At 48.4% G+C, this 22,625-nt stretch overlaps 1 protein-coding gene across 1 annotated transcript in view; it reads right to left on the bottom strand.

Annotated features, from left to right (window-relative positions):
• The window catches only part of SLC6A5 (solute carrier family 6 member 5), a 53,145-nt gene that overhangs the window by 11,303 nt on the left and 19,217 nt on the right, over nucleotides 1-22,625 (bottom strand). The window contains exons 8-13 of the mRNA XM_047072025.1: nucleotides 15,095-15,229; nucleotides 13,276-13,379; nucleotides 10,233-10,357; nucleotides 5,217-5,329; nucleotides 4,338-4,469; nucleotides 3,302-3,401 (exon numbers count right to left, since the gene is read on the bottom strand). Of these exons, the coding sequence (XP_046927981.1) occupies nucleotides 3,302-3,401; nucleotides 4,338-4,469; nucleotides 5,217-5,329; nucleotides 10,233-10,357; nucleotides 13,276-13,379; nucleotides 15,095-15,229 (709 nt within the window). The remainder of the gene's footprint in view (nucleotides 1-3,301; nucleotides 3,402-4,337; nucleotides 4,470-5,216; nucleotides 5,330-10,232; nucleotides 10,358-13,275; nucleotides 13,380-15,094; nucleotides 15,230-22,625) is intronic.

Here is a 22,625-nt window from a genome sequence, read left to right as displayed (position 1 = left end):
GGAGCACACAGGACATACAGTAAGCACCTAATAAATACCTGTTCATTTACTCACACATTTACCTGTGTGAGTTATTAATGGACTGCAGCCTGTCTTTCCTGTTTACTGAGCCCCCGCAAATGTTGCTGGGGGAATTTGCACTCTGAATGAGAGGCAGACAGTGACATTTCAGTCAACAATGTTCTTAAAGAAGGTGGAGTCATGAGGAACAAAAGTTAAGCTTGCATGCGTAGAATTCTGGAGAGACTTGGTTGTTTTGTTTTGTACTACAAAACCCTTGATGAGTTCGGCCTGCAGGATGGGTAACAAGAATTGAAGAAGGACATATTCCATCACGTAAAAGCCACTGTTTGGTGTGAATCTAACATCCCTCATGAGGATGTGGAGAAAGACAGTCTGGGGGCTGAGATATGGAACAAGTAACTGACCAAAGTTGAAAACACAGCAAGATAATTTAACATGTTGCAACTTAGAGGAAACACACAATGTAGAGTCTAGCAGATAGCAGACAGGAGGTCTTTGTGATAGCAGTTCAGGCACAAGGTCCCCCAGACAGAAGTCTCCTGAATTGATGAGCTCCAGGAAGGTACAAATCATTTTTTCCAAGTGACTCTATTTATTTAAAAATCTCTTAAAGGGATCTCACCTACACAGAACATAGGGAGTTCCACTTTTCAACCTGGATCCCGCAAACCCAGATATTGGCCTTTGAGGAATCCTGACTGCAGAACCTGAATCAGCTACTCAAATCCAAAGATAAAACTTGCAAAGTACACCCACCATATTTTATGTGTTCAAATGACCTCTTCCTCCTCTGGAATCTTGAGTCTAGAGACTATTAGAACCAAAAAGAAAACACAAATCTCTGCCATTCACTTGCTTAGTCAGGAAGGGAGAGCCTCACATCAGGCAGGTTCATTTTCATTCTTCACAGGTCTATGTTAAATGGCCTAAGACTAACTTTGCATTAGTCTGGCCTCATCATCTGAGTAAAGAACATACCACTTTCTGGAGTATAAATTATATACATGTTCAGGCTTTTCCTTTCTTCTAAGATTCACTTCTTAATATTCTATCCAGATCTAGGGCACCTGGGTGGCCCAGTCAGTAAAGTATCTGATTCTTGGTTTCAGCTCTAGTCATGATCTCATGATCTCACAGTTTCGTGAGTTCGAGCCCTGCATCGGGCTCCATGCTGACAGTGCAGAGCCTGCTTGGGATTCTCTGTCTCCCTCTCCCTCTGTCCCTCCCTGACTCAAAATAAATAAATAAACTTAAAAAAAATCTTAAAATTCTATCCAGGTCCAAATCAGAGGTTCATGCCCACTTACTGCGCTCACCCTGAGCTCAACACAGAGTCAGCCTGGTTCTGGAGGTTGCTGAGCGCCAGCTCTCTTAGAGTCCAGATAATTTTCTTGATGGTCCCAGAAAAATTAGCACAGCTCAGGGACTAAGGCACTCAGGGTTTATTTTTCCTTCCGGACCAAGAAATCTACTATCAGATTTATAATGGGGAGGGGGTGCAATTTCACTTCTAAAAACAGAAAATTTTAAAGGCCTCTATCTTAATGATGTATGTAATCCACACTGGGAAGCACTGTTTTATAGAATCGAATTGTGCAAGCGTGCCTTTTGTGGCAGCTGGCAGTAAGGACACAGAGTAGAGGAGGTCGAGACAGCTCTCTGCACTTGGTCCAAGGTTGCAAATGAAATTCCGTCCTGACTCTGCCAGCGGACCACCACGAGGGGCTGAGTCTCCAAAAGGGGGCCTCTGGGCCTCTTCTTGCCTCTCCGTGGCAAAGCCTTTGGTGTCTGGGCACAGAGCTAAGATTCACAGTGGTACATTGACTGGGTTCCTGCCAGTGTATGCTTAGGTAGAAGGCTCTCTGACACTTCACCCTGACTCAACGGCAGGTCCTCAATCAGCCTTCACTGCGGACTCCAGGCTATCTTTTCCGCCCAAAGTGCTGGCCCCATGTCTCTGGCCAGCAGAAACTAAACTCTCCCGGCAACGGGGATGTGATTTCTAGACTGAGACCAATGTCCCTTCCACCAACACCCAAATGACTGTAGTATCTTCCTGTTTCTGGGGCACCCAAGTTTTGCACCCAAGACGTTTCCTTTTCACATCGTGATCATCACCACCACCCCTCCATTTTAATGAAGTTTTCAGGAGAGCAAGAAGCTGTTGAGCACCTGTTGGGCAGGAAGTTAACAACTGCGTTAAAAGCAAGATGCTCCTACCAACGATAGATACCTGGCTGTACAGTGAAGTTTTCTGGGCCCCCAGCTTTAATTGAAAGGGGGAGTTCTGCAGAGTTGTCTGGCCTGACCCCTCTTCCTCCAGACATTTGTCCTTTATGTGTATCGTGTGTTCCAAGTGATACCCTGCATTTCTTTTTAGTTTAGAGCATGCTGCTATGTCTTTTTGGTTTTAATATACAAATAGTCTCTACTGGCATTGTTCACATTCCTGGTTCTGGTGACCTTATCTATGTTAGGGAGGCCTTAGTCTGTGGATGGTTCTAAGACTTCCAGGTACGGAGAAGTCATTAGTGCCTTGAACCCAGTAGGGCTTGCTTGTGTGACTGGCAGTGCACACAAGGGGGCCAGGAGATCCCCTGGTGAGACACCCCCCCACCAAGCACAAGCACCTCCACACAAAAGGCAAAGATGGCATTTGCTGCCCTACCTTCCTATTGTTCTTGATAATAGCCCCCATTAATTACGGGATGCAGGTTGCCATGGTGATAATAGGACAGACTAAACTGTAAGGAAACTGGAAGTTCATTCCTGGGAAAAGCTCGGATTGAGTTCTTGCATCACAGACTTCCATTATGTTAATAAAGTTTCCTAAGACCAGCGAGCCTGGTGGTCTCTTTTCTCATTGTGGTATCTGAGGCCCAGCCTTGAAGCTACTTCTTGCCTCAAGCTCGATGAGGATTGCAAGACCAGGAAATAATTTCACACCTGCAAAGCAGCTTTCCTCCTCCCTAATCTGGCCACGTCCACAGATCCTAACTCATCACGTGTCAGACCATACCCAAAGGCATGGTCTTAGGAGTTTCTGAAACAAAGAGGGATTTCTGAGTTTCACCATCAGCCACCTTTTGCTTCTCAGTTAAATTCGGATCACGGTGGTCCCGAGGCAAATTTGGAAATAAAGGTGCAGCCCTCTTATGTTTCCCAAAGAGCCGCAATTAAACCTGTCATTATCTTATTAAATATGGAAAACCCACTTGCCACGGATGCCTTATGACACTAAGTCCTCCCTTGGCAGTCAGCATGGCGATCTCCTTACCGTACACGTAGGAGATCCCCACAAGCTCAAAAATGGCAATGATGACGAGGGCGTAGGACGCGGCATACGTGTCCACAAGCTGAAACATGTAAATTCCGCCCTGGTAGGTAAAAGAAAACGATCAACACCAGTGGGCTTGGATCCTGGCTCTTCCCACTTAGAACAGCCAATCCTTGCCTTGTGGGGAGGAGAGTCAGATACAAGCAGGAGTCAAAGGCTCTCCCCTCCCCTCCACAGTGGTAACCTAATCCCAGTCTAGTATGCAGGCTGGGGGCCTTGCCATGTGAGCAAAGCAATTCCTCGAGAGACTCTGAGCCAATCAATAAAACAAGCACAGAAAAGTGATCTAACATCTCACTCTTAAAAGGCAAAGGTCAACATCTGAAGACGTATATGTGAAAGCAGGCAGATGGTTTCATTTTTGCCTTAAGCAATAGACAGCTCTACCCCTAAATCTGCACTCCTCTGACCTTCATATGACCTTTAGGTGTCATTGGGCACTCCTCACACATCCCCCTGCACCTTTACCTTGCTCTTTATGCCTCTCCATAACAGATGAGGCTTAGAGACAATCTTATGCCAATTCATCATTTTACAGATGAAGAAACTAAGGCCCAAAGTAGTGACTTGCTCAAGGTCACAGAGAGAGAGAGAGAGAGCAAAAGCAATACGTATACTGAGCGAGCTAACGTGCAGGACTAGAAGGAATCCAATAGCTGTTTGACTCCTGTGTGTAAGGAGTAACCAACTGGGAATTTCTCTGGTCAGTAAATTTGGATTTTCATGTATTGTCTTTTCTTAAAAGTAGGACACACCTGCCTTGTTGGCTCAGGGAAGCGACATCTCAATTATGAAGATGCTACAAGTAACACTAGTAGCCAAGGTGACGGGTTTTTATCTGTGGCCAGAATCCCTCATGACTGGGTGCTGTCCACACTGGAATGGCAGTGACTCGGCTACTACTAAGAGTCTCGAGCAGATAGCCATCGGGCCCCCACGTGCCCCACCCCAAGCCTGTGGCCAGCAGGCAGCTCACCTGAGTGATCATCGGGAAGCCCATGATGAAGAAACAAATGCAGCAGCCCAGAGTGAAGACCGGCTTGTGTGTGCGCAGGTACTTGGGGAACTCATCTGAGATGGAGGTCACGATCGTCTCGATGGTGGCAAACTGGAACGGTGTCAGGAGAGGGGCATCTGAGACAAACCACCCAACCCAAAAGGTTCCCAAGGTCCTTTGTGTTCCCACCAGGGAAAGAGGTATTTGCATGAGGTTTGGTTCCTAGGACCGCATTCCCCTGATGGATCTAAAAGGCTTTGTTGGGGTCCAACCCACAAGGCCAGCAAGGGGAATCCAAAAGGATGTGAGCTCTAGAAACTGCATATCCAGCCCCCAGAGACTGCATACACTCATCCGTCAGGACATGTGAAGCTTCACTTGGTATTCATGAGATGTAAATTCCTTTCCTCCAGTTTACCTCGAATTTGATCTTCAACTTGAGGAAAACCCCTCTTTGCGCCAACCACTAAAGTCTGAGCCCCTGCCAGCAAGATTTGTGGCAGTCTCAGCCCCACGGCAATCTCCCTAAAATCGGCTTCATATTATTCCCCCTTATCCAGCCCCACAGAATTTGCATTGGCAAAGTGACACCAAAGATGGAAGTCCACAGGCTAAAACTTGCATGGAGAGTGGAGGGAAGGAGAGGGAACGGCTTCTTTGCACGACCCCACGAGTCACCCATGAATACAAAGTTGTCCTGAGCCCTGGACAGGTACCTCACCATCCTACATTGCTCGGGGAAACATTCAGAGACCACCAAGGCCAACCTGGCCACAGGCTGCACAGAGGAAGCAGGCGAGGGGGTCTTCAGGAAGGGCCTCGGGCAGGCTCTTCCTTTGATAAGGGGACGCGGCTCACCATAGTGTCAAGTCCAAGAGTGAGGAGCATCAGGAAAAAGATGATGGCCCAGAACGGAGAGAGGGGCAGCCTGGTTAAGGCTTCTGGGTAAACCACAAATGCGATGCCTGGTCCTAAAAAGGAACAAGACAGATGACTGCACACAGGCCCAGCTCCAGACCCCCTCCTCCTGGAAGGAAGCCCACAGGGGCCTCTCCATAGACATATTATATGCTGCTTCCACTGGTTTTTTTTCTTCATCTCCTTTCATTTCCCCAGTTAGACCTCAAACTCCTTGAAGGGAAGGACTAAGGGAATCAGGCCCACACTTCAGTGAACTCAGAGGTGAGGCTAAAAATAGTGCCACAGCAGAAACTCAGACTCCAAGGCCAGGCTGTATCCCACACATATGCCACAAAATCCCCCATCTCTGTGTTGATGAGTTGGGGGAGCATATATAATAATTACCCTGTAGAACAGTGATTCTCAACCAAGGGTGAGTTTAGGCCCCCACCCCTGACCCAGGGGACGTTTGGCAATATCTGGAGACAATTTTGACTCTCACTACTGGGGTGGGGATGATTATTGACACCTCGAGGGCAGAGGCCAGGGATGCTGCTAAAGATCCCTCAATGCACAGGACAGTCCCCATGACAAAGAATTATGCAACCCAAATGTCAGTAATGCTGAGAAACCCAGCACTAGGTTAGACCACACCAAGAATGACATCATTTCCTGCCTTTCACAGTCTTTCCTCCTAGTCACTCCTCCAGGAGAAACCTTTTGCATAAATCATGAATCCATCTACTGCTTTTATTATCTTGCCTTCAAAGGCTTGGTAGAGACAGGGCTACATCAATCCACAGGTAATTAGTTGGGGAAAGGGAGCTGTGAGACACAGTGTAAAGGTTAAAGGAAATTGGACTCTAATGGTCAGACAGATCCAGGTCCAAATTCAGACTCTAGGACTCCAGCTATGCAACTCAAGACAAGCCATTTCATTTCTATAAGCCTTAATTTTGCCCATCTGTCAAATGGGAATAACAAAAATACCTCACAGGGTGTTTACGAGGAACAAATGAGACAGCACAGGCACAGCACTGAGACCAATGCCTCGCACATCATCAGAACCCACAGATTATTCACTGTGATTATGAGTGGACAAGGAACTTGGAAACTAGCGGTTCTGATTCAGGGTTTTCAGCAAATACAACACGTGGCCTTGGCAGAGGAGGTCTGAGCTGCCATTTCTCTGCTCTCACAAAGACTGCCAGACATTCCTACCTGCCTCGCAGCCTCACTGGGAAGATTACTGTGACCCACGATCGCTAAAGACCCAGCAGTTACAGATTTCCTTGTAAATAGAAAACTAAATCATAGTGGCAGAGACAAGCGAATGCCAGGTTAATCCACAGCCACCGCACGTTTGGAAATCAGATATTGTAGCACCTGGAGTTTTTATAACTCAAGCATAACAGCACTTTTTTAAACTGGAATTTATCAGGTTGTTAGTTCCTAATGTTGCCGAGGGCCTTGGGGTATTTAAAATATAAAGCCTTGAATGCTTAAGATACCCCCGCTTTATGCATTTATTGAACAGACGGCACAGCCAGCCTCTGAAGGCTTCCTATGTGAACCATAAAAGTCTGTATTAAACTACAGTTCAAAATAGGTCTCAAATGCAGAACACCAAGGAATCCAGTTTAGTGCTCTGGCGACAGCCGGGCCCATAAAGCGGACAAGAAGGTCTTGAAACGGCCACAACACGAGGACCTGGTTGATTGCTTTAACAGGATTTGGCCCTTTGGGTTTTACTGCTTTTTCAGGGGGCAGGAAATGATTTCAAAATATTCGGCCTGCTTCTATTACATCTGCCTCCCTGAAGTGCACAGGTGAAGGCATCACTTTCAGCAAACTCAGTGTATCTAAGGTGGCTGGGAAGTCGATTTTTTTAAAATACATTTTTATATTACTTTGTAGAGTTCAGGGTTTTTTTTCTCCCCCACTGGAAAAATGGATTGACTGAGCCCCGGCAGAGTTTTCCCCAAAGAGGCCCTTATGTCCCATAGAGTCCAAGTCCTGTTCCTCTCCTCTCCCACTGGGAGGCAGTATAGCCCAGTGGCTGGAGGGCATACTCCATTTCCCTTGTGCACTGAAAAACTGGCTCTTCCTCTTGCCAGCTGTGGGACTTTAGATGAGGCTTGTTCTCTCTGGACAGATGTCAGTTTCCTTACCAATGTGGATAATAGTACCCACACTGGGCTCAGAACAATGCCTGGACATAGTGAGAACTCAGTATGCAAAGATCGTCAATACTCTTCCCATGAGAGGGGATCAAAGAGGTTCTGCATGTCAGCAACTTGGACAGGAGGTCTCTGTCTTGCTTTATCCTAGAGAGTCTCTAAAAACACAACCAGGGCTCTGGTCAATGCAATACAACCGATCACAACACACCGGATATGGCCACTCTGCTGGGAAGCCTATTACGAATGGAAAAGTTCTCAGAGGATACACTGCCTGAACTGTGCCTTTGGAAGGAAGGACTGGCATCCAGGTGATAGACAGTTGGATGGATGGTCAGTCCTGTTTGAGAGTATTCATTTTGATCCGCAGTGTCTCTGAATGATTAGGGACCTAGATCTGGGAACTCTAAATCCAATATGCACATCTGTGTTCATCTACTCTGGTCTAACCCAGTCTATCTGAGCGTAGATGAGCATTTCTGCTGCTGATAGAGCTTCTGGTTGGATTCTGACCATGAGTTTCAGCTCCACAGGCAGCAAAGAAGGTGGTTGGCAGGTGATCCTAAAGGTTGACTTCCCAGGAAGGTGCTTTTCTGAGGTAGATGACTGAGAACATGCCCCCTTCCCTATGCTCATCGTAAAAGCAGAGGACAGCTGGTGTCATCACTAATCCCATCCTCAGCTCCCCCCAAACCGATATGGCTGAGATGTACAGCAATGACTTTGACAAAAATGCCTCCCTAAGAAGGGAGTGGTAAACAAAATAGAATATTGTTAGGTCACTAAAGATAACTTGTTTTGGAGTAAAGACCAAAACACAGTTACTAGTGTTGGGTCAGCAAAAATGTACCCAATGTCTGCATGCCAACATGGCCCAGCTAGGAGGGGGTGGGGCTGACATTGACTGCGGGCCCGACCCCAGATGTCTCTCCTGGATTCTGCATAGCATCCATCATACCTGAGAAAATCGCACATCCTGCCAATCACATTTAAGAATGTGTGTAAACTCAGATGAAGGGATAGCTGCCCCAGGGGGTCTGAGAGGAGGCCTTATGAGCCAGTGCCCACTCCCTCATGCGGAATGAGGCACTCTGTCCCTGTGCCAGTGACAACCAGAGATTTAACACATTAGAACCTGTAAGAAGTGCTCTTCGCCCCATTTAAATCAGAGGAAGTGAAAAAAATCTGGAAAGGGGAAGTTTTCAGAAAGAAACATGGGCAATTGTCTTAGTCTTTCTTTATAAAGGAAAAACAAAATTCTGTTTGGGTTTTAGCAACAGGTGCCTCCAAATCCTTTTCCTGGGGCAGGAAAGAGCTCAGAAGAGTTAGCTAAGGTGGCCACACATCTCAGGAATCATAACCCTGCAACATGGCCACTGGCTCACGATGAGCTCAGGCATGTCACAAAACTCATAGACACTTCAGATCTGCTAAAAAAGTGGGCCAGAACCTCCCTGCTCCAGCTACTCTGCTTAGAGGAAATGAGGACAGCTGGGGTGCACAGGCACCCCCCGCCAGGACAAGGCCTTCTCTCCCCTCCCTCCCCTCCCTGCTCCCCGGGGACTTGAGAGGTTTCAAGGAGGGCAGAGGGGTAGCATTCACTCAGCAACTCTAATTTAATGCAGTGCTGAAGAACCAAACACCCTGGGGGGTTAACATTGTCTCCTGGCAGAGGTAATTACCCCCCTGGAGTATGCCAGCTCTTTAACTCTTTGGGGCCCACTGTGCACCAGCAGCATCACTGAAGCCCTAATTAATTATCCTTGGGGAGCCAGCAGAGAGCCCAGCAGCAGCCCGAGGAGAAGGTGACATTTCTAGGGCTTAGTTCCCTCAAGTGCTCGCATTGGAGCATGATCTGGGAATGGCAGTGAGCTCCCTGAAGGAAGCCCTGTCCTGTCCCCACAGTCCCAGCGCAGTTCCAACACCAAGGCATCCCACGAACATCTGGTTAGAGAATGACTGAAATGACAGACAGTAGCCACAATGAAATCCCTTAATCACGGGATCCTTTGTGGAGTAAGGCTGGGAGGAAACAAAGAGTTAAATAAAAATATTAAACACTATCTACAAAAACGCTGTGCTGGAAATAACAGATTGAGATGAAAATGAAAGCTCTCTATAAACTCACGAGTACCCATTAATATGGGGATCACTTGGATGGAGAGTAAACATTTTTTTCTACATCCTTCCCACCACCACCATCCAACCTTTCCACTCACTGGGAAAAAAAAAAAAAAAATTGCAGGTCTGCATTGCTAACTAAGCAGAAGGCCCTGAGAGCACACCTGACCTAACAAACAGAAAATGCTTTGTCAGGAAAAGCTGCTTTGAAGTCGGTGCTCCGGGTAGTAGGCATCAGCACTCGGTTTCCACAGACCCTCTGCGAGGGATGCCATCGTGCAGCGGGCTGTGTCCACATCAGCTCCAGGGTGCTGGAGAATCCTCTTTGGGCGCTGCCCAAAGAATCCTCCACCTGCCCCTGACAGGCATAACAGGCATAGATCTTACTTATTCAGGCTGGAGCTGCATTAAGAGAGGAAAGGGAAAACCAAAGAGAGGAGAGGAAGCAGGAACGGGGCTTCTCTACCAGCCCCTCTGGTTGGGAACTAGCCAGCTCTGACCCTGCATGAGCTTCCTACTCAAGCTTGTCTGAGTCTCTCCACAAGGCGGTGCTGGGCTGTCCCACCATCTCCTATTCCAGAAGGCCAGTTTCCCAGAAGGGAGCATAGGTCAGGAGCTCGTGAGGCGAGCCTGGAGCCTGTCCTGCACCAGCGGGGTGACAAACGCACCATACCTTGGTCCGCCACGTTCTCAATGTTGACCTTGCGTTCGTTGGCCATGAAGCCAATAACCGAGAAGATGACAAACCCGGCAAAGATGCTCGTGGCACTGTTGGTGCAGGTTACAATGAGAGTGTCCCTGGGGAAGAGATAAGAGTTTGCCATTAGGTGTGCTCTGTGAGCAGGAAGGGACAAGGAGAAGGACACACAAATGTGTGCCCCTGTGTTTGAATGCACATGTGTATGTGTGTACGTGCCCGTTTTTAAACATGTTTTCACTGTGGGCCAGAAAGGAACAACCAGTCTTGACCAAAGATTTCTCCTAACTGCCCTACTCCAGGGCCCCTGGGTCAAGACTCTAGTTCTACGTGCTCTCGAACCAGGGCTGCCCTCATCAAAGTAGCAGAGGCAAGACTGTCCATCAGAGCAGAAGCAGACGGGATGGAGCCTTTCAAGGACTCCAGGACAGGAATCATATATGAGAGAAGAGAAGGCGGTGGGACCATGAAATGCCACCAGGGTTTGAGGACACCTTGGGGTGGGGCACACAAAAGCCCAGGGGTTGAGGCAGGCTAGGAGACCAGCCCTCTGCCTTCACCCCGGCGCCCTCTACTGGCAATATAATTGCAGTTTCCCAGCTTGCCTGTCCAGCCAACCTGGCCAGACTCAAAAGAGAGGTCAAGCTAGATGGAACCTCAGAGAAAATTCAAATCCTGATTCTCCCACCTGTTGGTCACGTGACCTTGAGCAAATTATTTCCTTCCACAGTGATTTTAAATGGTGGCAATGACCCCACCTTTCTCATAGGTGGTTGTGAGGAGAGAACCATGTGATGTTCTGCACAGTGCAGAGCCTGGCACGGAGCAAGTGTTCAGTAAACAACCCACCTTATCTGGCCCCTTAGTTTACTGATAAGGAAACTGAGGCACAGGGAAAGAAATAGGCTAATTAATTGTGGGTCAGGATTTGAACCCAGACCTACTGCCTCAGCCCATGTTCTTTCTGCCACATCACAGAGCCTCCTTTCTACCAAAGCACAGAGCCATGCGTCCCCTTGGACAGTGTTCAGACTGATTCTTGGGTCATAAGTTCATGAGCAGCCGTGACCAGAGAAGTTCACATACCTTAGCTGGCATTCCGGCCATTATGGGCTGAATTGTGTGCCCTCAAATTCATATATTGAAGTTCTAATACCCCAGCTACTCAGAATGTGACTATATTTGGAGATAGGGTCTTCACGCAGGTAATTCGGTTAAAAGGAGGTGATTAGGGTGAGACCTAATCAAAATGACTGGTGCCCTAACAGGAAGAGATTAAGACACAGATGCACACCCAGAGAGAGGGCCTCGTGAAGACCCAGGGAGTAGAAGGCCATCTACAGGCCAAAGAGAGGCCTCAGAAGAAATCAACCCTGCCGACGCCTCAATCTTGAACTTCTAGTCTCCAGCACTGTGAGACAATTAATCTCTGTTGTTCAGGCCACGCACTCTGCAGTATTTGTTATGGAAGCCCTAGCAAGCTAGTACAAAAGCTGTCTCCAACCTGGCCTCCGCCCAGCTCAGGCCCATTTCTTTCTAGCCTCCTGCATACACACCTTCTGTTCCAGTCCCACAGACCCGCTCCCACCTCACATCTCCATCACATTCAGTCTCATTCCCACCTCTAGCTGTTCCTGCCACCTGAAATAAACTCCCACCTCCCCTGCACCTGCTGAAATTTGGCCCAGTAGAGATCTCACCTCCATGAAGCCATCCCAACCACCTCAGCTCACAGCTTAACTATAATCTTTTCCTCTTCATTCACAAAATATCTCATACATTATTAGAAAATAATAATAATGGCAGCTTCCATTGATTCAGTACCTACTATGTGTGAAATATTGTTCTACAAACTTTGCATACATCGTCTCTTACCTCTCCATTTATATATATATATTATATATATATATATAATATATATATATATATATGTAATCTGCATTTTATAGATGAGAGAAAAGAGGCTCAGAGACATGAGGTATTTTGCCCACGTCTCACGTGTTAGTAAATGAAGTCATAACTCAAATCCAATTCCATCTGACTCTAGCGCTGGCTGGCTTGCTTCCTTCCTCCCTTCCTCTCTTCCTTCCTTCCTTCCCTCCCTCCCTTCTTCTGCCTTCCTTCCTTCCTCTCTCCCTTCCTGTCTTCCTTCTTTTCTATTTTAGATCAGCTCAACAATAGAATAGACTGTATTTTCTTATTGTTTGTCATAGATGTATTTAACTTTCAGACGTCATCTCCTCCAGGAGCTCTCCAGGCTCTCCTGGGTGGAGGTCTTTGGGCTTCCCTAACATCACACCATCCAAATATTCTCAATGTCACTATGTATCAGAATCTCCTGAGGATCCTCTCTGGATATATAGATTCCTGGGCACACCCCACCTCCAAATATTCTGATTAATAGATCTGGAAAGGGACTCAAATCTTGCGTTGTTTTTTCAGCTTTACTGAGGTACAACTGAAAAATACAATCTGTAATATATTTAAAGTATACAACCTGATGATTTGATGCACATATACATTGTGAAAAGATGCCCACCACGTCTACTAACATTTCCGTGAATTAACATGCTCATCAACAGAGTTCTCTTTCCCCTGTACCTTGCTGCCTTTCTTACTGGGGTCTCTGGCAATGTATTTGCCAAGGGACAGTGACCATACTGCATCAGGGACCAGCATACAACTGTATCCATAGACTAGATAGCTCACAAATGACTATCCCGGGACACAGCCAGCTGCACAGCAACCTCTGGGGAGGCTCAACCCCATCACATAAAGAGCCACTGAGCTCATGTGTCAGAGTCGGCCCTGCAGGTTGGGGTCCAGGCCACCAGAAGCCGGCAGCTAGGACTTAGCAGGTGGTTCCATCTATGCCGGAAGCAACCCTCTGGCTCTACCTCAGGTTACGTGTGAGGGTATGGTGTGGCCTTAGGTGTCTGATGAGTCAGTCCATTGATTTGTTCCCAGACCTTATTCCCACTCAGCAGCCACCTCTGGGTTATCAAGTGCCTCCACGTACCTGTAGCAGTTGTTGTGGAATTTGTTGTAAGAAGAGAGAGTGATCAGGCCTCCCCATGCAGCAGACAAAGAGAAGAAAATCTGAGTGGCAGCATCCTTCCATACCTGGGAGGCAAAGGGGGAGAAGATCCAAGGTCACTGGAGGAGGGGAGGGGAGTCTCCCAAAGTCAGGGCCACATCATCTCCCCAGGGGGAAAGGCACACCAACACAAATGAGAAACATACATCATTTGTGCTGGCAGCCAAAAAGGGGCAGTAAATTCCCTGGGAGATTAAACCTCCATTCTAATCGAAGGAGAGGAAATCAGACTACACATACAGGTCATGCTTGTACGTCCTGCCACGTAGAACTGAACAGAAGGGGACAGCCCTCTCTCTGGCTGCATACGTGCTCGATAAATAACCGGAACAGCAAATGTAGTCATGGGTACAAAAGAAATACCTTCTCAAACTGACGTCCTTACAGATTACAGCTGGTATTAAAACTCTAGAGTTCTACAGCTCCTCGCCTCAGTAAAACCATCTGGGCCTCAGCCCAGTGGATTGCATGGTGCCACATCCTCCTCGAACTTGGCTGACAATGCCTCTTGGTTCTCTTGGTGAACTCTCTTAATTGTCCCCATAAAACTCCAGATGGCCACTCAGGAGTCAGAGCTAGAGGTTTATGTGATTTGTACAATAGACCTCCCATCATTTTTATAAATTAAACCCAGTGTTTAAATTGTGCTTATAATGTGCAAACAGAAAGTTCAAGCCTGTGCTGGCAAGTGTGCACCTACCCCACCATCCACTGTCCCACATTCCTGAGTAACAAAGCTGTGGTCTCATGTAAAGACAGCCATTCATCGAGTGAAAGGACCCCCTCCCTGCACCAAGGGGGAAGATTATCCTATGATTTAGTTTCTGACCAATGATGTGAAAAACAAGTATCATGTGGAACTTCTGGGGTTTCTCCTTTATTTTAAGAGAGGGAGGGTACCTATTTCCACCTCTTACCGCACTCTCTTTGTGCTACCTGGAATGCTGGATATGATGGCAGGGGTTCTGGCAACTACACAGAAGTGAGTCACGTGAGGACAGAGAGAGAGGGGCCTGGGACTCTACGAAGCCACCCAACCAGTGCTTAACTATGTACATTGGGCCACTTCCGTGCATCAAAGGGAAAGAAAATTGTCTTGTTCACACTGTCATTACCTGGGGTTTTCTGTTACATGCAGCCAAACCCAATCCAAGCTATAGGTTCTTAATATACTGTGTATAAGCCGATTTTTCTTCAAGGTGAGGAAATTCACTTACCAGCCAATCACCCCCTCATTTGGAGGTTTTTGGGTTGGGAATGTGAGAATAGGATATGCCTGTACAGAATATGCAAAGAGGAAGTCCAAATGTGTGCTGGCTCCATGTGGGTGTGCCAGAAGTCTGCAAATGTGCCTGAGCCCTTTAAGTTATAATTGCTGTGGTTTGCCTAAGTGCTGGTATTTTCCACCCAGCAAAACTCCATTCCCAACACACTATAATTAGTACCCAATGAGTCGTGTGAGGTGGCCCAGTGCTATTACGGGCATTGCATTCTTCATTTTCGCCTGCACTTCAACCCCGGATACAGGACAGCTACGTAGGACAACCACTCCAGGGATCAGAAAAAACCCCCAGCTGCCCACTTCTCGTTAAAGATTTCCCGAGTGCGTAATGGTCCTAGGTTATCAGGACCTTGTAAACACGGACAGCGAGATACCCTGGGGGAGGAAGTCTGACCCCTTATGTCAAACTGTCCCAGAGCGAGACTCATCCCTGGGGTGTGAATGAAAGCATAAGCCCACCGTGGCATCCGTGAGTTTCTCCCACTTAGGTGTGATGAAGTACCAAATCCCAGCGCCAGCTCCGGGCAGGGTGACTCCTCGGATGAGGAGGATCACAAGCACGACGTACGGGAACGTAGCCGTGAAGTACACCACCTGGAAGAACCACGCGAAAGAGTGACCAGAATGAGCATGCCTGCAAGACGTGTCCATGCCAAAGAGGCATCAACAGAAGTGGAGGGTGATCTGTCATCTGGATACAAGCACCTGACGGTGAGGGCATCACGGTAGTTGTCCCCAAACTCTGCCAGGGCTGGGGACACAGGGAAGGCACCGGGACCCAAGATCAGAAAGGACCAGAAATAACGTCTGTGAAGGGACAGTGAAGGCTGTGGGTGAGTCGGCTGCAGTGCGGAAGGTTGGGGCGACCTTACCCCGCCCAGCTGCTGAGGGGACACCTCTCTGAGGAACTACCGAGGGAGGAAGGCTAGGAGCCTCCCTCCTCCCTAATTCCAACCCCACCCTCTACTTGAGGACCCTAACTAAATCCACCGTTAGAGATGAGTCTTTTAGCTTCACCTTTCCATCCTTGTTTATACAGACACCCTAGGTGAGGCAGCCTGGCCAGGTGAAAAGAGCATGATCTTAGAAACATTTAGGTTCAAATGAAATCACACGTCTGGCACTGAGTAGCCTTCAACAAGCTCATAAGCTCTCTGAATCTGTTTCTGCAACTATAAAGTGGACACAATAACACCTTTCTTTAAAAAAAAAATTTGTGGATTAACTAGCATAGCCACTAGCATAGCCTGATTTAGAATGGATGGCCATTCAGTGCAGTGAAGCTCAACTAGTATTTATTGATGGCCTACTATGAACCAGGCACTGTGCCAGATGTTAGATGCATAAAGATGAAGGGACTCAGGACCTGCAAGACCCAGAGACAATGTCTGCACAGTGGGCCACACCATTTCACCTGGGACACTATGAATTCCGGGGGAAGCATTGTACTCAACCTGGGAGTTTACTAAAAGATTCACAGAGAGGCACCTGAGCCAGATCTAGAGGCCAAATACAACTTAAGGAGGTGAGATGAGGTGGAAGGTGGAGGGGGAAAGTGGGAAGGCAGTCGTGTGAGGGCAAAGGTCCAGTGACTCACTATTAGGACGGCACAGAGTGGGGGCTAAGAGTGACAGGGGCACTGGGAGGAGACCACACCATGGGAGGCCTTGAATGTCAGTCGAAGGACACTCCCGCATTCTGGATGAGAGGGAGGGACAGAGTGAAGAAACATTTAGAAGTAACATCAGCCGAACATGGGGACTGTGGTTTTGGATGGGGCTTATCTGTCAATCAAACATCTGGGTAAAGGAAGAGCTTGGGATCAGGATCCCATCCTACGAACCTGAGTTCAAATCCCAGCCCCAACACTTATGAGCTGAGCCAGCTGGAAAATGACTTAACCCCTTTGAGTCTCAGTGCCCACACTTGTGAAGTGGTGATAATGTCAGCATATTCCTCATGGGACTCTTGGAGGAGTACAATGGGATGATTCACACAAAGTCGTAGTGGAAACAGAAGCACCACTTCTGTCTTACTCGGGAATTATGCCAATCCTAAATTTAATAACACTGACAACCCTCTGCTCACAAGCCAGTTGAGTCCCCAGAATGCATCAAAAGATCTTACAAGGATGAGACTCCCCCTAAACCCTCTCTGACCCTTGACATGGGTGCATACAGCCAGCTAGGCAAGCACTGTTGGTCCAGAGCCTCCCCATTCCCACATTCCCACCTGTAGCCCTCCCCCCAGGGTACCTGGGACCCCTGTGCCCTGGGAGAGAAACAGAGACACCACCACGCACTGGCTGCACAGACTCCAGGACCTGGCGGGGGGCTCCAGAATAGCAGGACCAGCAGGCACTGGGTTTTCAGGGGATGAGGACTGATTAAGGGACTTGCAGAGGTGGGTTGACGGAAGGTTAGGACTTTTTTTTTTTAACATTTATTTATTTTCAAGAGACAGAGACAGAGTGCGAGTGGGGGAGGGGCAGAGAGAGAGGGAGACACAGAATCCGAAGCAGGTTCCAGGCTCTGAGCTGTCAGCACAGAGCCTGACATGGGGCTCGAACCCACTAACCGTGAGATCGTGACCTGAGCTGAAGTTGGACACTTAACCGACTGAGCCACCCATGCACCCCAAGGGAGGGTTAGGATTGAGATTAAGATATAACTCTTGGGGTTGGGGCGCCTGAATGGCTCAGTCTCTTAAGCAGCCGACTTCCGCTCAGGTCATGATCTCACGGTTTGTGAGTTCTTACACTGACAGTGCAGAGGCTCCCTGGGATTCTCTTTCTCCCTCTCTCTCTGTCCCTCCTCTGCTCATGCTTTCTCTCTCTCTCTCAAGATAAATAAACTTAAATACACACACACACACACACACACACACACACACACCTCAATCTATCTCAGGGTCATTTCATTAAGCATTTGGGTAGATCAGTAAATCCAGCAAAGACCCCTGGTCTCAAATAGCTTACATTCTAGCTAGGATCTCCCTAGCCAATAGTGGTCATAATCATATTATCTGTGGCAGGTTACAAGGTAGTGAGTGTACTGGAGAAAAGAGAAAGTAGAGCAGGGTAGAAGGAGGGCGGGGTGTGCTGGGGAGGACGGTTGGGAAGAGGGCCATATTGAAATGGGCAGGGAAGGCCTCATTGAGAGGTTGGCCAGGACTTGAAGGAAGTGAGAGTGACCCAAATGGATATGTGGGAGAGCATTCTAGACAGAGGGAACAGCTGCAGTAAGGAGTGTTTCTGACTTCTAGTAACAGCAAGGAGGCCAGTGTGGCTGGCAGGAGCACAAGTAGGAGAGGAAGTCAGAGAGGTGGGGGTAGGGAGTGGGGACAGGTCATGTAGAGCTTCGTGGGGCCTTTACTGTGGGAAATGGGGAGCTACTGCAGAGATTTGGATGGAGGGGTAACAGATCTAACATTTCCAGCAGCATCGAGTTGCTACACTTCGAGTATACAGCAGGGCGCAAGAGTAGATGCCTGGCCAGGAGCTAGGAGGCTGGGCTGTACTCCTTGTCCCGGGGACCGTGATGACTCCACCCAGGGTGTTTCAGTGCCGCTGGGAGAAATGCTCAGACACCAGATTTTATTTTGCTGGAAGAGCTACAGAATTTCCTGCTGATTCAGTGTGGACCGAGAAGAAAGAGAGGAGTCAGGGATGAGCCCAATGTTTCTGGCCTCAGGAGCTGAAAGGGTAGAGCTGCCACTGTCCAAAAGCTGCAGGTTAAGGAAACAGCAGAAGCGACTGCTTCCTCTAAACCCAACCTAGCATCAAGGTCAACTCTTTCCTTCTGGCTACAGACCAGGGACGGGTGTCCTTTTTCTGCACTGCTGCCTCCACTGACCAGGGGGCCTCTGCAGCCTCCCCGCTGCCCTTGCCTGGACAACATGATTACTAGGGGGCTATGGGGGAGGGCAGCCCACCTCCTCCCAACCCCACCAAACGTGCCTCTCTCTTTCCCCTGAAGCGAAATCCTTCCACACACAGACCATTGTGAAACCCAAAGGTATCTGACATCTCAGGAGAAAATCGCCTGCCTCAGGAGGGCTAGACTGTCCTCCAGGCTATGGGATGGGGCTGGGTGCAGGGATGATCCTGACCAGTCTGAACTCCCCACCCCACCAAGACAGTAGGGCAGTCCACAACTAAGGAATATCCGTTTCACCTCCTGACCACGGGGGCTAGTGGGAAGTAAGGATGGAAGGAGGCAGGGGAGAAGAGGTGATTTGGACAGCAGGGGCCGGCAGAAGAAAACCGCCAGACTGGCAACAGTCTACCCAGCTGAGACACCTGCTCTCATCTGACTACGGGAGACTGGGTAGACGCGACTGTTTCTGGAGTTCCCTCTACAAATCAGCTGTTAGTAGTCCCATTTTGCAGAAGATGAAACTGAGACTCAGAGTCAGTACTTCACAAGGGGTTAAATATCTCACTTAAGGTCTCCCAGCTGGAGCCAAGATCCACACTTAAAGCTTTCTAATTCCAAAACCTTTGTTCTTCCCTCAAAGGCCACAAGATCACAAGTGGGTGGGGCAGAGCCGGGACTAAGGTGAGGCAAGAGAAAGCACTAAGGGTGTAATATTTAAGGAGGCACTCACTCTCAGGGGCCAATCCCACACACGCAGGAGCCTGAGAGTGAGTGCCACCTTAAATTTTGCCACCCTAGGCACTTGCTGGCCTCACCCAGCTCCAGGCCCTGGTGTGTGGGAGGATGACGTCACTGCGGAGACCGGTGATCAGGGTGAACTGAAAGGGCCCACAGTTTGGTTTATACATCCTGGGGATTTTGACCCAAGTGTGAGTCACGTGTGCATGGAGGCTTTATGCACAGCTTGTGTTGGGGGAAGGGGGCTCAGAACACACTTGTTTTCAGGATGTATTGTCAGAGGAATTAAGCTCCAACGGTAACGAGTTATATTTGGCAGGAGTGGCAATGACTAGTTGATCTGAGCCTGCCGCCCAGACACCTGGCAGCATCCGCCTCACAGCAGGAGCCCCAACCAGGTGGTCAGGTAAGGTCCCACCAGCTAGCTAATTAGGCTACTTTGTGTTGTTGCCATAACTCTCACGCAGAGCGCAGAGCGGCCCAAGGTCAGATGGGATGCATTTGACCTTCTGGCTGCCTGCTGTCACCCCTGCCCCTGGAATTCTAGCTCCTCAATGGGAGACCCATTCCTAGGAGATCTCCTAGGAAGCAGCAGGCCATTCTTGTCTCTGACGACCCTGAACAAGAGGAACTGAGCTCCTCTTGCTGCGGGAGAAGGTGGACATCTCTGTTGCTTAGAAATGACAGTCTTCGTGGAATTTCAATCACAAAGGAGCCTGTTATAATGAGGAGCGTCAGCATTCACCTTGGCTTCCAAACGATGCTCCATGACCAATGTCTGCACACCCCAGAGCAGGGTAATAAATTGTGATTCATTATTTCTGGTGGCATTCCTCATTTAAAAAAAAATGATCAGTGATCCTTAGTTGGCACCTGTTCTCCATGAAGCAGAATGATAAGTTAGAAGATCTAAAAGAAAAGCTTACCTGCTCAGGGCTCCTCAAAAATTCCCATTCCAGAAAACCTGTAAAATCTAGCACCAAGGACTAAATTCTAGCTATAACACTGTCCTAAAAAATCATGTACAACAAAGCTAACAGGGTCTTGGAGAATATTCAATCTGATGCTTGAGTTTGTAGATGTGGAAACTGAGGCCTGGATGCCTCTGTGACTTGCCCTCCTGGCAATGACAGCTGATGGTGGCAGAGATGGGGTGGGAGTACAAGGGTCCTGGCTCCCAGCAGGGGGACTTTTATCCCCTCTGTGCAAACGGATGGCTCCACAATTCTGCATTCCCATATCTTCCTAACATTGCCCCTCCTGGGGAAATGATGTTGTGTAGTGGAAAGAGTCCAGGCTTTAAAGGGAAACGGAGGTAGGTTCAAATCCCACCACTGCCACTTAAAAGCTGTGTGACCTCAGGCAATTTCCTCTACCTTGATGTGCCTCACCTTCTCTATACATAAAATGGGAATACATGTCCTTATTTATTCAATCTGCTGTTGTGCAGATCGAATGAACTAATGCGTGTGTAGCAGTTAGCATAGTGCCTGGCACACAGTGTTCCACAAAGCTCCCTTTCTCTTCCCATTTCCCCACCACAGCTACCAGGATGTCAGAGTGCTGCAGTGGCCCCTCAAGACATCAGTCATTCATAATAACAAAGATGAGAAAAGCTAATGCTAGTGAAGAGCTGACCAGATACCAGGTATTATACATATATGATCTCATTTAATCCTTGCAACAGTCCTATGCGGTAAGTACTGTTTTTCCCAATTTACAGATGCAGAAACTGAGGTTCCATGGGCCAAACAGTTGGTCCAGAATTACACAATGAGAAAGCAATAGGGGCAGGATTTGAACTCAGACTGATCTGACTCTAGAGCCAGCAGGCCATCCTTCCCCAGGTCACCAACAGGGCCACTGTTCTCCCTCCTCACCCATCACCTCTTCTCCTGCAGTCACCCCTTCTAGCTTATCCTGCTAGAGACTGTCTGCTAGAGACCTGTCTGGCCACTTCAACCAAGCTGAGGTTGTCCTGTCTCGAGTTGTAAGTGACAATCCTGCCAGTGAGATTTTGTTTGAAAAATACTTGGCCTCTCTTGCTAAGCAGTCACTTGGCTTGGTTCCAAGCCACAGAAGGCAAGGAGTTCGGGAACCTCAGGACACGCTGGCCATTGTTGTGAGGGTCATGTCAACATTTCCCCCATCTTCCTGCTGCCCTAGAAGAACAATCTAGTCTAACCCAGCAGGCTCCTTGGGAGTCATCTGATCCTAACTCTCATTTTACAGAAGGGAACACTGAGGTCAGAGGGGAAAACTGAGGTCAGCTCACCTAGCAAGTGTTCAGACAGATGTCTTAGACATCACCCAGCCTGATTGCCTTTACTCTAAAAATGGGGAAACTGAGGACTTCTGCAATAGTTAAGTTTCTACTCTTCATTTTAGCAGAAAAACAAATAAAAGCTAAGAGCAAATCAGAACCTCAGCCAGAGCCCAAGCAGAGATGTTCCTATACAGCAAACACCATGAGAAGTTCCAAAGGACAAGAACCCAGGTCTCCTCACCCCCAGTCTGCTTCTCCCCCAACCTTATGTGATTTTAGGTGTACCAATTACCTCCTGTAATCCTGACAATCCTGTGGGGGTCTACAGTTCAAGTTCCTGTGGTCCCAGATTACAGGGAGGGCAGCAGAAAGAGGTGTTATCAAAAGGTACCTATGAGCACGACCATGCACCCAGGAAGAAGACAGACTCCCCTCTGTACTGATGGGTGCCAAGTTTGGGTGCCTGGTGGGGGGTGTGAGGCCTGCCTGGGAGGTGGGAGGTGACAAAGACTCATGTGCCCTTGAGGCCTGATCCTTCCAAAGTGGGTTGTTTGGATATCACCACCGTAAGCCCTGGCTGGGACACCCAGACCAAATCAACTCCACAACCTATGGTCTGAGCCCACCACCACATTCTCATTCCTTGGGCCTTAAAGACACATCAGGTTTCATCCCAAGCCACACAAATGGACTCTGAGGATGATTAAGTATCATTGGTTATCACTGAGTGACTGGTTAACTGTTTAATGGGGTTCTTCCCAAAGTGGCAGGAAAATGAGGGAAAATAACACGACCCTTACAAGAACGTCCAGTGTGTCCTGAGGTTTCCTGGACTCCTTGCCTTCTGTGCCTTGGAACTGAGCTCGGGGTGGGAATTCCAATGTCTCCAAAGGGCTGGCCAAGCCACTAATCAGCAAGAGCTGCCAAGGATTCGCTCAACCAAAATCTCACCGTCAGGACTGTCCCCATTTAGTGCTCTGGGCACGCGGAGTGGAAGAGTGTTGGGCTGAGGGTCGCAAAAAGGGCGTGAAAAGTCCAGAATATGCTGGTGGGAGTGAGGAGAGGGAATCCACTTCACAATTTTGATCTTTTTCCAGCTTCTCAGCAG

This window comes from Lynx rufus, unplaced genomic scaffold, assembly GCF_022079265.1.
Source record: "Lynx rufus isolate CCGP_SWC_20201006 ecotype Redwood Valley unplaced genomic scaffold, mLynRuf1.p SCAF_9, whole genome shotgun sequence".
NCBI classification, from domain to species: domain Eukaryota; kingdom Metazoa; phylum Chordata; class Mammalia; order Carnivora; family Felidae; genus Lynx; species Lynx rufus.
The sequence above is the reverse complement of the archived record's forward strand: the minus strand, read 5'-3'. Positions and strand labels throughout refer to the sequence as shown.